Source organism: Poecilia latipinna, unplaced genomic scaffold (genome assembly GCF_001443285.1).
Source record: "Poecilia latipinna isolate Pla-1442-1.1 unplaced genomic scaffold, P_latipinna-1.0 Scaffold3173, whole genome shotgun sequence".
Classification (NCBI taxonomy): domain Eukaryota; kingdom Metazoa; phylum Chordata; class Actinopteri; order Cyprinodontiformes; family Poeciliidae; genus Poecilia; species Poecilia latipinna.
In genome coordinates, this window is record NW_015115789.1 from 1 (window position 1) to 14171 (window position 14171).

The window sequence follows — 14171 nt, forward strand, 5'->3', positions numbered from 1 at the left end:
TACATGAGCTTGAGGAATAATTTAAAAATTTTTTGGGAAAAATTTAAACCCATTTTGTCCCACTTCTCAAGAATCACTGTTTTAATATCATAAATTTGTGTTGCTGCCGTTTCCTGATCCGTCTGATCAGAGCCGATCCGTCCAGACTTCCCAGTTCCTCTGAAGGTTTCTGTGAGTTCAGACTGGGAGCACGCTGGTTTCCATGGCAATGGGAAAATCAGACCAAGCACTCGTTTGTTTCTTATGAGGCGTAAAGCTTCCTGCATGGGGAACGGAGTGAGACTTCCTGTGAGGTACCAACAGCTTTTCTCCAGAAATCCTGCAGTTGCAGGGAAAACACTGCAGGTAAGGAGGGAACACGCAGGAAAAACGACAAAAATGACAGAAAAATGACAGAAACAACAGAGAAAAGATAGAAAAATACAACAAATCCAAGAAAAACAGCAGAAAATGTTAAACTACATAACCTAGCTCTAAAAGAAGGAAAGCAAGAAATTTAAAAAAGGAAAGAAAAAGAGAAATAAAATAAGTTAAATTTCTGTCAGACTTCAGTTTTTCTATCCGATGATCTTCCAGTGACTCTGTTCTTCAGACCAGTTTAAAACCAGAAACCAACCAGTCAGAACCAGCAGGAACCGGTCCTGGAGACTCCAGGGAGAGTTTTCTGTTTTCACTCCGTTTCTCCCGGTTCTGAGCTTCACAGAACAGAACATGGAGTCCAAACATGGAGTCCAAACATGGAGTCCAAACATGGAGTCCAAACATGGAGTCCAAACATGGAGTCCAAACATGGCCGCTGCATCTACAGGGAAAACACAACTTTCCTTCCCATCTAAGGTGTGTGTGTGTGTGTGTGTGTGTGTGTGTGTGTGTGTGTCCACTAACTTGCCCCCCTCTGCTGGCAAAAGCCTTTAGATTTTTATTAAATAATGCCTTGAATAAAAATACAATCTTTGCTACATTTTCTTAAAAAAATAAAAAATATATATTTTTATTTTTGCAACTTTTTTATTTTATTGACTGAAACGTTTGATCATCAGTAACTCACCTGCTGCATCTCTTAAAGCTTCAGTCACTGGTGTCGTCATGGTAACCACAGACACATGGCGCCCATCAGGATAATCAACACCCAAAGCAGATGCAAACAAAGCAGCTGACCAGCAGGGGGCGCTGAAGAGCTCCTGGCTTCTTGGATCCAGAAATTTAAATGTGGAGTTTTATCCGAATCTATGTTTAAATTCACCCACATGGTTTGTGATGACATGTTAAATAGTTTAAAATCATTTAGGATTTAAAAGAACATTTCGATGTGGTTATTCCTATGCAGGGACGAAAATATTTACACTGGTACAGTCACCATTAGGACTGTCATGAGTTAATGCAGCATTCAAACGGTCAGGCCTGAAGGAACTGGTCTCTGATCAGGGCTCTAGAAAACATTCAGGCTCCTGCAGCTTCACACTGTGACAGTCAGCAGGTTTTCCACCAGCTGGTGGCTGAGACACAAACGCATCGCCAAAATACTTCACATGGTGTCAGGAGTCAAACCATTTGGAAAAAATGAAAAGTGAAGGAAGAAAACAGGATCAGCAGCAGATGAACAAAATCTGGAAAGAGATTCTGATCAGCTGTTATAGTAACTACTGCAAAGATACCAGTCATCATCAATACCTTTATCACTTTTCCATCATCGCGTCGTCTCCACCACTCTAGATCAGGACTTTAATTACAACTGAAATCTACTTACTATTATAAAAAAAAAAATAAACTATTTGCTGTCTAATAGTTAATGAATCAAGTTCAGGTTATAATTGAACCCAACACGTTTCCAGTCCGACACGTGAATCAGTGATGTATGTCCTGCTGGGGGTTAAAGGTCAACTACAGGAGATAAAAATCTATTCTCACACGGTTCAAATGTATGGAAATATAAAAAACAGGCAGATGTTTGAAACAATGCAGTCAGGAATGCGATGAGCTCTGCAGTGCAGCTCTGGTTCTGAGCTCACGGCGGTTTGGGAATCACTTCGGTAAAAACCTTCAGGAAGCTTCAGGTCTGCTGATGAAGAGCAGCTGAGAGGAAGAGGAAGGTCTCCAGGTTAACGTGGAGACATCGGGCCGAGCCAGAACCTTCTGGACCGAACCGCCTCTGATTGGATGAGTGGGTTCCTGAGGCGGGGCCAAGTTTCTAACAGATCACCTTCCAGGATCTACTGGCACCGCCTGAATCAACCAAACTAGGAAAAAACAATATGTGAAAGAAGTCGTAGGAGAATTAATGATGTTATAATGTAACAAAAATAAAGTCATGCAACAAAACGTCATAAATATGAGATTAAAGTCATAAAGCTTCCAGACTAAAGTCGTAATATCAGTAGAAATTAGTAGAAATTTTATTATTACTCCTACTTGAAAAAAAAAATTAAAATGAAGAATGCTGAGCAGGAAATACTTTATTGGTTTTACAAATAAGGAAATATGTCATATTTTTATACATCAGCGTGAAAATATCATCAGGTCAGATCTTTGAGCCTATTAAGCAACAACTATTAAAAAAAAAGTCACTATCCTGAAGCTTTGCTCTCATTAAAACAACTTTATTCCAGTAATTTTAAGAATTTCTTGTGAGATTGCATCTTCTTTATTCTACTAATATTCTAACTATAATATAAAAAACTCAGTCTGGCCCTAGTAATCCATCGTATTTTCAGAACAAATCTTTTGTGTTTTGTTTTAATAATTTTGAATGATTTAGTCAGCTTTAGGCGTTTCCCCAGCTGGTTTCCGTTTCTCCACCAGAGGGCAGCAGAACTGAGCGTCTTTAAATGTTTCTGTGTGAGAAAGCGAGAGCCAAAACCACCAAAAGAAAGTATGCATGCGTGATTGTGCAGGCAAATGTGTGTATTTGTGAGGGTGCCAGCCTTGTTTGTATGCCAGTCCTGACAAAAGCTCCATCCAGCCGTGCAGCAGAGGGCTGCTTGTTCCCAGAGACCCTCAGAGCTCCAGGACAGCCAGTCCCTCTGCAGTCCAGACCGGGATCCGGACCTGAGCGCTCCCCGCCCTGCCCTCCACCTCCTGGAGCTCCGGTTGGATTACCGATGGATGGGAAACACACACAGGAGCGTCTGAAGTGAGATAGTTTGAGTGTTTGGAGAGGAGGAAACTTCTCAGCTGGATGTCCAAGCAAACAACACAAGTTCTGCTCAGTTTGGAAAACTCAACTTCAACTCTCAACTTTTGCATCTGGGATCGGGATATTTTTATTTGACCAATCTTGGAGGAAGACAGTTGGTAACTTCCAAACACAGGCTGATCATTTTATTCCAGAGTTCAAGAACCTTCTTGGATACTCCTGGGGTTTTATCGGATTGTTGGTCTTGGACTTTCCACAAACAGGCTAAATTCAACGGTTCTGGTTTGAGGTGGAAGTAGATCTTTTAAACTTGTAGGTCATGGCTCCATCATTTGTTTTTTTGCTCTGTCTTTACCTCCCGCTGCAGTTCATTCATGCAAAGACTGTTGAGCAACAGGACAAGCAACAGAGCAATCCCCATAAATCCCCCGACAGCGTCCAGCTGGAGGCTCTTCGCCTGAAGAGCAGGAAGCAGTTAAAGCCCGCAGACGATGCCTCCAACCCTGAACACACCCCCCCTGTACCCGACATGGTGGACCTGGACCTGGACCGCCGGGTCCGCCTGGCCCGCGGCGCAGATGAAGACGAGCAGCAGTCCACCTTCAGCCATTCCTATGAGAACGAGTGGGTGACGACGCCTCAACTCACAGAGTTCAGCAACACAACCAGGGTAGAACTGAACCACAGAGACGAGATCAACCTCCAGGCAAACACCTCCAACCCCGACGACGAGGGTCCCTTCAACCCGTTTTACCCGCTGGTGGAGAGCTCGTACGTGGCGTATGTGGTTCTGCTCCTGGCCGGCCTGGTGCTGGCTGTGGGCGTGGTGGCCAACATGGCGGTCATGTGTGTGGTTTGGAACAACTACTACATGAGGTCCGCCTGGAACTACCTGCTGGCCAGCATAGCATTCTGGGACTTCCTGGTCCTGGTGGTCTGCCTTCCAGTGGTGGCGCTCAACCACCTGTCCCACCGGAGGATCCTGGGCGACATCACCTGCCGCTTGGTGCCGTACATGGAGGTAGGCGGGCCGTGTACGTCACAGGAATTAATAAAAGATAGTTTGATTGACCCCTGCAGAAGAAGCTGGTGTTGAAGCTACAAAAAACAACAATATATATCGCGATAAAGATGTGATCAATATCAATAGATGATGCATCTGATAGAATTTTAATAATTTGATAATAATCTAGGCAGAGGAAAGCAGCTCAACCTCTCACAGCTAGCTAAGCAAGGTGAGTGGTTACCTAGCAACAACCTGTTGCATAACATGCGCAGCAGCAGTTTCATGTTGTACCCAACATATTCTTGCGTGTTCAATGTGAACATCTGCAGGAAACATCCTCATTAGGTAAACGTTTACAACGTTCAGAGATGCACTGACCTGCACAGGAAACTACAGTTAGAAAACAGATGATGTTCACAACTTCTTCTGTTAGCTGATGGCTGGGAAATCCAGCTCAATGGGAGAAATCCCAGTCAGAGCACTGAAGGGAGATGAGAATTGAGCAGAACTGCATAGGAAGGCAACAGCCAGGAAACTGAAGAGCAGGTTCATCTGAAGTTTTGATTGATTGATTTATTTTTTTTTTTACCAATAACAGAATATTTTAGAAAGTGATCCAGAGATAAATATGTGACTGAAGATAACAAAGGGCTCTTCATATCTTCTAGTCCATCACTGAAAAGTTCTGAGTCCATCACTCATCGATGCCTTGCTTGTTCTTAAATATTCCTCAGCATGAATGTAACTGATTAAAATGATTATATAACCAACATGTCAGTGTAACAACCAGCCATCTTCACACGCAGAAATTTCAGTGTTTAATCAGCAGCAATTCTGCTGCCAATAACAAAACCAGAACTTCCTGAACCCATACGGAAACACACAACCTAGAACCAAGGCAGCATACCGGGTTCTGGAGGGAGAGTGGTGCCGGTGCCGGCAGCAAATCCAGGACTGGGAGTCATGAACAGAGGCAGAGCCAGAAAACTTTCACAGGGTGGCCAACAACTGATAGGCACCAGAGATTCACGTCTGTCCTTTCATAACGGTGTAACTGGTAAACTACCAAACTAAAGTTTCCAGACGGGCAACCTGTGAGTCCCACAAGCTCTGGAAAGCCTGCTGCTTTGAAAGAGCAAGAAAACTCCCCAAAGTTCTAGTAAAATACCCAGAACCTCAGGAAAGCAACCTGTGCTTTCTGGAAAAGAGCCATATAAGCTTTAAATTCTGGGAAAGTTACCTGTAAGTTTTGGAAAATGCCTCAGAGATTTATTGAATGTAAAGAGTAAACTCTGAGAAGGAAACCTGCAAGTTTCAAAAAGTACTGCAAAGTATTGTGTAAGATCTGGGAAGGTAAAATGTAAATTTCAGGAACCTCACTCTGGAAGCCTTAAGAAAGTGACTTTAAACCCCGTAGTTTCTGAGAAAGTTTTTAACACTTTCCAGAAAGGTAAACCCTACAGACACCCTCATCCAGCCCTCTGCTAAAGTAACTCCAAGGAAAGTAGCTATGGAAAGTATCAAGAAACTCCTGAGGTCCTGTAAAGTAAACGTTTAAAAAACAAAGTTCCTGTAAATGCTCCGTATCGACGTACTGCTGCCGTTTCTATTCATCCAGTTCATGGAAATAAGCTTGAACATGTTTAAAAGTCAGGATTTGACTTATTTAAAAGCCAAGTCAAGATAGACTTGCTAAGAAAACTGAAGAATCTGTTCAAATCTCTGATATTGGGATGGCATTCACTGAAAAACAAAACCCTGATATGTTTCTCCTGTTGGTTGCTATAACAACCCGTTGCTAGGCCTGCTGGAACGTCCTGCTGTTTGGCTAAAACAACGTTGCTTTGGAAACTTTGTTAGATTTCTAAGGTGAGCTTTGTGGAGAGCTGCTAATGTTTTGGTCCAGTTCACTATAACTAACACTGAGCTTAACACCAATATTCATTGTTTAAAGTGTTTTACTAATTAAATAGTAAATTGATGTTGAGGTACGTGGCCAAAGCCAAAGCCTTCCTGAAAACAGAGCGACTGGGTTTTGGTTTGCAGGTCTTGGTTGGGGGTGTTGTAATTCTCACCTTGGGTTGGGTGATTGGGGGTTGGGAGGCAGGGTTCACCTGCTGGGCAACGGCAGCGCCTCCCTCTGCGCCTGCGCTGGTTTGATGGGGCCTGGTTGTGGGGATGACCTTGGTGGTGTGGCAGTGAGGGGCCTGGCAGAGGGGCCCCTCTGCAGGGACTCCAGAAAGCTTCATGGTGGAGAGTTTCTGCCACTAACGGCTCTCAGGTATTTGGGATCCTTTGCTCTTGGCCTCCTGGGTTCTGGTCGCTAAAATGAGTGTTTTCAATATGGTGCATTAAAGATATGGATCAATATGCAGATCAAATTTGATCACACCTTCAAAATGTGGGCTAGCTCTCTTTGCAGAGATGTGGAAATGTGCAGCAAATGGCACCGGCTCATCCACCTCCTGACTCCTCCAGAGTATTATAAGCCTGGAAGGCCACCAGGCTTTCTTTGCCTCCCCACCAGGCTAAGTGTTGCTTGTTCATATTAAATATGGTTTTTATACACCAGTAACAGTAAAGACAGATTAAGCTAGGTTCACATGCTGTTGTTTCCAAATTATGATGCCTGCTCATGCACCTTTCCATTTCTGTATCTTTTAACATTTTTCAACATAAAAATCTGGTGGGCCACTGGTGAATTGCACTAGAGGCCCCCAGCATGTTTTTGGAGAAACACTGAAACTCCTTTTTGTTTGACATGATTTGTTCTCCATAGGTATCGTTTTCAGTTCAGACACCTGGCAGTTAAATTGGGTCTGGGTCAGGAAGACACAATGCATTCTAGTTGTTGGGTCTGAAGACACTGTAAACACCCATGTGACAACGTGGGTTAGTGTTCTACTGTCTGTATCCTGAGAAGCGGTGATGATACGTCTGAAACCCACTAGGACTCTTGACCAGAGTCTTAATGTAATCCCTACACCAACGCTCTTCTTGTGCCTGCAGATAGCGTCTCTCGGTATAACCTCCTTCACGCTGTGCGCCCTGGGGATCGACCGTTTCCACTCCGCCACCTCCTCGCCCCAGCAGAAGGCCCGGCGGGTGGAGCGCTGCCGCTCCGTTCTGCTGAAGATGCTGCTGGTTTGGCTCTCGGCTCTGCTGCTGTCCAGCCCAGAAATCTTCCTGTGGCAGCTGAGCCAGGCGGTGTCTCCGTCCACCGGCAGGATGGTTGACACCTGCACCATCACCCCATCCTCCCCACTGTCCCTGTACCTGCCCGACTCCCTCCACTCCCTGCTCCTCAGGTACCACCAGGTGAGCTTCTGGCAGACCAGTGAACTGGTTCTTGGATCAGAACATCCTGGTTCCATCCAGGCGGTGCTGAGTCTCCGATCGCATCTCTCTTTCAGGGTCGCATGTGGTGGTGTTTCGGCTGCTACTTCTGCCTCCCCGTCCTCTTCACCATCCTCTGCCAGATGGCCACTCGCAACGTCAACAGCGACTCCAGCTCTGCCCAGAAGCAGCGTAACCATGACGACCGCGCCAACAGCCAGAAGCGCCAGCAGCACCAGGCGGTGGAGCGGCAGCTGAACTGCACCCTGCTGGCGCTAGCCGTGGTTTATGGGATCTGCGCTCTGCCAGAACATGTCTGCAACATCACCCTGGCCTGCACACATATCACCGTCTCTGAGGGCACAGCAGCCATTCTGGAGCTGTTACATCACTTCCTGTTGTTCCTAAAGTGCGCGGTGACGCCGGTGCTGCTGCTGTGTCTGTGTAAGGTGGGTCAAAGTTAAAGAACCACGGACTGGGGGGGTCTAACCAAAGACATGAATCCAAAGATTTGCTTAAATCTTGGCCTTTGTAGATGTCCAGGTGTTTGTTTCTCCATCATTGCAGCTGATCATTTGAGAAAGCTGAACAAATTTAGGACAAAAGATTTAAAAAAAAATCTCCACTCAATTAGAGACAGGAGCATCACCAGCAAAGGCCTGGCAGGATGTCACGTTTCAGGAGAATTTTAAGCTAGCAGCGCTTTGGGACTCACCTGGAGCTGAGGTCCTTTTCTGTCTTTTAAACTTTATTCTTCATGGATTCCACTAAAAGGTCCAATTTAACTTTGATTCATTGCTTAGGGCTTCCATGCATTTACTGGCATCAAATTAAATACTATTCCAGACTCAGATTTCACAAAGAATCAAAACAAAGAGAAATATTACAGAGCTCATATTTTTAACTATCTCTAAGCATCTTTTATTAGCATTTCACATGAATAGCATCACTAGCAGCAGTCTGCTAGCTGATCCCGACCTTAGATGTAAGGTTTCCAAATGACTGCTAGTATCTCCGAATCCAGAAACTTATTTTTCTGAAGTTTCACTTCCTGTTGTAACAGAATAAATAACAACCAAGATGTGTTCTTGGGAAACTTTCTTCCACTTTCTGTTTCCTCTGATTTCATGTTTGAACACTGCAGTGACTGTGAAATTAGCCAGCTCAGCTAATATCTTGTTAGCAGCGGGTCCAGAGTGCATCGCCGTTAGTCCTACCAGTTGGTCCAGACGTTCAGTCCATCCCAGTTTGAGCATTAAATTGTCCAATCCCAGCTGGTGCTTTCCTGGTTCAAACAGATTTAATTTGTGTTTCAGGCTCTTGGTCAGGCCTTCATGGACTGCTGCTGCTGCTGCTGTCAGGAGTGCCAGCCAACCACGGCCCAGGACTCACCAGGCTCCGCCCAGGTCAAACTGAAGGCAGCCAATGAGACTTCCATCTTCTTTGACAAGGCTAAAGACACGACGGCCATCTTGTCCATCTCCAGCTAGAGCCACACGTTCCTCTTCAGTTATCGCTCCATGCATCCGTCTTCTCCTGGATGTCCAGTCATCTCTTAGAAATAACTCCAGGTTTCCTTCCTTTCGTCTTTCTTAACTTCTTCTTCTGCTCTCTACATGATCTATCCATCTTTTTCCATCACCTTTCTTCTTCCTGTGCACACCTTTTCAGCCAGACCACTGTTTTGTTCGGGACACTGCAGCTTCCTGTCTGTACAGGAACTAATGTTTCATCAGTTAGAAAAGCTGCTGTGGAGACCTGTGTTGACAGCAGGAACCTGTTCCCAGGACTCTGAAGAGAAAACCCCGACCGCCCTCTGTAGATCCAAGCTGTGAAGTTATTTTTTGTTCTTACTGAAAGTAATTTAAGCTAAATCAAAGCTGTAGTTTCTATGAATGTTTAGCTGAGAGAGAAACCTGAAGGTCTGCTGCTACGACCAGCTGGCTTCACACCCCTGGCAAAACGTCTGGATTACTGAAACTAAAAACTGAAACATGATAAATCACTCCATGAAGCGCCAAGTGTAAAGTTACAAACTGAAAAATTAACAGCAGGAATTTGAGTTATTTAGCCTGCCATATTTTCACTATGTTGTTAAAACTAAATATTGATTTGGCAAGATAAATATTCAGACTCCAAGATAAACATTTAGCTCACTAAATAATGATTGTAACATATTTAATTAAAATATTTAGCTTCCAGGCTAGTTTTAGTTTAGCAACGTGAACAATTAGTTTTCAAACTAAATATTTAACTCAGAGCAAATTATTTAACTAATACACAAATACACTGGACCCAGTTGGCCCAGATTTTCTGTGTTCTGGTGTTTAGAACCAGACTGGACCCAGTTGGTTCTGGTGTTCAGAACCAGCTGGTTCTGGTGTTCAGAACCAGACTGGACCCAGTTGGTTCTGGTGTTCAGAACCAGACTGGACCCAGTTGGTTCTGGTGTTCAGAACCAGCTGGTTCTGGTGCGCAGCAGCAGCCCAGCAGGTGGTTCCCTGAGCCTGTTGAATGTGTGTACTGGTGTTTTACTGCAGGTGTTTCTGTAAAGGTTGTGCTGATAATGAAGCTACTAATCTGAGCTAAAGAGACGAGATGTTGATGAAGAACATGGAGGAAGATGAGGAAGACTCAGCCTGCGATGGTCAGGAGGTTAAATGTGTAGATTAAAGTGTATTAATGTTCCTTAACCAGAATGTCTAGAACATGAAGGAACAGCAGATTTACATTTTTCAGGATAGAAGTACGACTAATCCCATGTTTGTTTGACTGCAAACAGGATGCAGATTTTATGTGACATGGATGATTGTGCCTTTGTAATATTCTGTGTTTTAATGTTAAATTTCTGAAATTACAACATGTTTGTCAGGATTGTTTGTTTGTGTCTCTGTATCCAAAATCAGCATCATAAGATCTGTATGATGATCAGCAACGATCTGCTTTAAAGAGCATCTTTGCCTTTCTACTGGTTTTATGTATGAGGATAAGGTGATCGATACGGCGCTCAAAATGCAAAACGCCACATCAGACCAAACTGACTCATTTAATACAGCAACAGATCTACAACAGAACCACTAATACGGCCTAATCAAAGTCCAGATTGCAACCTGATTAAAATTCAGTTGTTAGAGCTTCAGACAATGGAGGAGAAATAACCTAAATGAAGTTAGGTAGTGGACACACTTCTGCTAATCCGCTAATGAGCTAACAGCAAAGCAAATGTTTATGTAGTGTCACTGACATCTTTGAAAACATTTAAGACTCTTAGTTTCCCCTAAACGAATTTCTAAAGCCCTTATTGGTTTAGCTGTCTTGTAAACTTTCAGTTGAATAAAATTCAACATTTAAAAATAGTCTTTTAAATTCAACCTGCTATTTGAAGTGGATGAAATCTGTTACAGCAAAGAGTTTAAAATCTACCAATGTCCTTCATGCTTTCTGACCAAAGTCTATTCGGCTAAATCAGTACAGAGTTAGCAAAACTAAAAAACTGAAACCATGAGTGAAAGATCTGATCCAGAAATTCATGTTGCAACAACGAAGGTAACTATGCTTACTGTACTGTAGTATACCATGGTATACTACATGGTATACTACATGGTATACTGTGGTATACTATGTTGTTATGATGTCATTGACACATGTTGGGTATCAACATGGTTGAATTTAGAGCCCTAGCTTATGCTAAATACCATGTTGGTTCGGTGCTTTAGCGTTAGCAGAACCAAAGCTTATGATTGCTGTGTTACGGTTAGCATAGCTAACTCTTTAATTAGCATAGCTAACTCTTTAATTAGCATAGCTAACTCTTTAATTAGCAAAGCCCAACCTTGATGGAAGTCAACATGGTTGAATTTATCGCTTTAGCATGAACTATTCTATAGGCCTATGGTGTTGGTATAGCGCTGTAGCGTTAGCATATCTAATGTCTATAATTAATGCTGTAGAGTTAGCGTAGCTAACCGTTTAGTAGATTTGCGCGCTACTGGTAGGGACAGTGGACCAGAGGTCACTGAAGGTCTCTGGACTCCAGTTTGCTTCTTATCACATGAACCAGTTAAAATGTTTTCACTGTTTAATGTAAAACATGGTGTCTGTATGGTAAACATGTTCTGGTTTTCACGGTTCTGATGGGTTCTTCAGACCCGCGGGTCGGTTAGGAGCTGCTGCTCAGCATATCAATGACCTCACTACTGTCCGGGCTCCAGGGGATACTGGTCCAAATTCACCCAAACCAACTCTCAGTTGTGTTAATTTAGAAAGTTCAGCTATTTTCTAATCAGCGCCAGTCTCTTCCTTCGTTGCCCTGGCAACCCCTGAGGAGGATTTAAAAGGGGGGCAACATTTCTGTCCTCTGGAGGGTCAGAGACTTACTGAAGGAAGGAGTGAAAGCTACAAACTGTTTAAAAGCTCTAGATGTCCATCACGCAGCGTCCTGAAGGGAAGAGGAGCTCAGCTTCCTCAAATGGTGAATGGGTTTAAATTTCAAGTTCAAACTGAAGCCACTGAAAACAACACACCTGTTCCTGCCCAGGTAAAGTCTCATCAGCATCCAGTCGATCTGCGCTGCAGCGGTCCGGTAACGAGATGTTCATTCAGTTCAGGCGATAGAGAAGAGAAGCATCGATGAGCAGGATTACAGATATTAAAGGGCCACTGTCATGTAAAATTTACTTTTATGATCTTTGCATCATGTTCTAATGTTTCCTCATCTAAATCATACCTGGAGTGTTGCCTCGATTCATTTTTGCATGTTTGAGAAACCCTTTCATCTCCATGGCAACCAGTCACCTGTTAAAACACCTGGGTGGACCTAGCCCCGCCTTCAAGGCACATCTCCCCCACTCAACTCCTTCAGACTAGCCAGCAGCAATTAGCAAACATCTGCAGAGCTCATTAAAGGAGCTGCTTCAGAAAGAGCAGGAGTTTTTAAAGAGACAGAGGCCCAATTTCAAGGTGTTAATTCAGGAAGTCAAATTTCTTTGAAGTCATACTTGATATATTTAGCAGTTTTATAACAACTGAAGTAACAGTTATTTGATTGTGCTTTCAAATGGATTATGTGCCTGGAAAACACGATCCTGCCTCTTTAAAATTGTTTTTCCTCGTTTCCTAGTTGACCCAAACACATCAGGAACTTGATGCAGAAGTAAAGACAGATCCAGGGAGGTTTTTATTTCCAACACTTCTTCCAGAAATATGACCTGAGGCACTTCCAGGGCTGCTTGTGAAGATCTTTGGTTGTTTGATTGGTATTTTTCTCAAAGCTGATGAGCCTAATAACAGTGGCTCATGTGAGCCTGACTCTGCCGAGAGATTAGATCAGGTCTTTGAGGTGGTTGGAGGTTTTCCTGGACGTGTTGCGTCGTTATCTGGAGCGTTGATGAAGCCGACTCCACCTGCTGATCATTAAAAGCTGATTTTAGCTCCTGGTGATCTGCTGCTGAATGGGGCAGACGAGGAGGAGGAGGAAGGTGATTGATGCAGAGCTGGAGGAACAGAGTGTTTCAGGCCTCGCTGCTGTTGTTCTCATTAGTAGTGATGAGAGCTCGCCCCTCTGAAGCGAAGCCCCGAACAGACTGCCTCTGTTCGCTAATGAACGCACACACTGAGGCGACTAGACCTCCATTGGTCATACAACAGCGTCTCTGGGGCCGACTGGATGGGAACCAACTTCAGGCCCGCGCTTGTGTAACACAGAGGTCACAGGTTCGAATCCCACGTCGTTCCAGGAGGGGCTGCTTGTTCCAGACTTTACATCCAGATCACGCCCAGGTTAAAAACACGAGTCATGAGTTTTATGATGAGTAACCGGGTTTGATTTGAACTTTCAAAACAAGAAAAGTTCTTTACAGTTCAGCTGGAGAGGAAATGAGAAAACATTTTTCCCGGTTGCCTTCCAGCAGGAAGGTCCTGGGTTCGAATCCCAGCCTGGGGTCTGCAGTTTGCATGCCTGGTTTCTCTCCTGGTACTCCATCTTCCTCCCTCAGCCCAAAAGCATGACTGTTTGGTTTCATGCATGTTTCTGTCCTGCGTCTCTGTGATGAGTTGGTCCAGGGCGGACTCCACCTGTCGCTCTGGAGGTCGGCACCGGCCAATCAGGGCCCCATCAGGGCTCTGATGGGGACATGCGGGTATAGATTATGGATGGACGGAGGGTCAGCAACAGAGTGAGACGACGGTAACGACACGCTGCGCTGCCAGACACAGTGGACTCCGACTATTCATGCTTCAGGACTCATGGATGTTTGTAGAGAACAACTAAAATATTCTAAGCTCTCGACGAAATCCAGCTTGACACGTTATTGACTGATGTTCAGAAAGCAACCAATGCAGGAGCTTCCTTTGTTTCCTTTGGTACCGTTTGCCTGAACCACTTTGGGTCGTGTCCAACTTTTCACGCTCTGATCAGGGTTTTACTCGACACCAGGCCGTTAACGTGTCCGTTTGTTATTCTGCCTTGCAAAGCAGAGTGGTGCTAGTTATGAATAATACTTCTGAATCAAAAATAGATTTTTAACTGAATCATAAGATGGTAAAAGATTTCCAGGCCTTTCTGAAAAGTTTCTGGTAAGTTAGTATCCTTAAAGTAAAACAAAACTAAGATATGTGCACCAGAAACTAAAATATTTAAGATTTTGTGTTGTTGCAGTGAATAAACATGATTTGAATGAATGTGAACCTTTGAGTGCT

General features: G+C 44.0%; 1 protein-coding gene across 1 annotated transcript; it reads left to right on the forward strand.

Moving 5' to 3' along the window:
• Positions 1 to 2610: 2610 nt before the first annotated feature.
• Positions 2611 to 10348, forward strand: LOC106940312 (prosaposin receptor GPR37L1-like). Its single transcript, XM_015023026.1, has 4 exons — positions 2611 to 4154; positions 7149 to 7457; positions 7553 to 7924; positions 8792 to 10348. The coding sequence occupies exons 1-4, from the start codon at positions 3453 to 3455 to the stop codon at positions 8963 to 8965; spliced, it is 1557 nt and encodes a 518-aa protein (XP_014878512.1). The 5' UTR covers positions 2611 to 3452; the 3' UTR covers positions 8966 to 10348.
• The last annotated feature ends 3823 nt before the right edge of the window (positions 10349 to 14171 follow it).

Bases quoted from the DNA above. Each gene is read 5' to 3' on its own strand.
- LOC106940312 (XM_015023026.1), top strand. From the start codon at position 3,453: ATGGCTCCATCATTTGTTTTTTTGCTCTGTCTTTACCTCCCGCTGCAG. The intron at 7,458-7,552 runs GTGAGCTTCTGG...TCTCTCTTTCAG, and splicing joins TGCTCCTCAGGTACCACCAG to GGTCGCATGTGGTGGTGTTT. The intron at 7,925-8,791 runs GTGGGTCAAAGT...TTTGTGTTTCAG, and splicing joins TGCTGCTGTGTCTGTGTAAG to GCTCTTGGTCAGGCCTTCAT.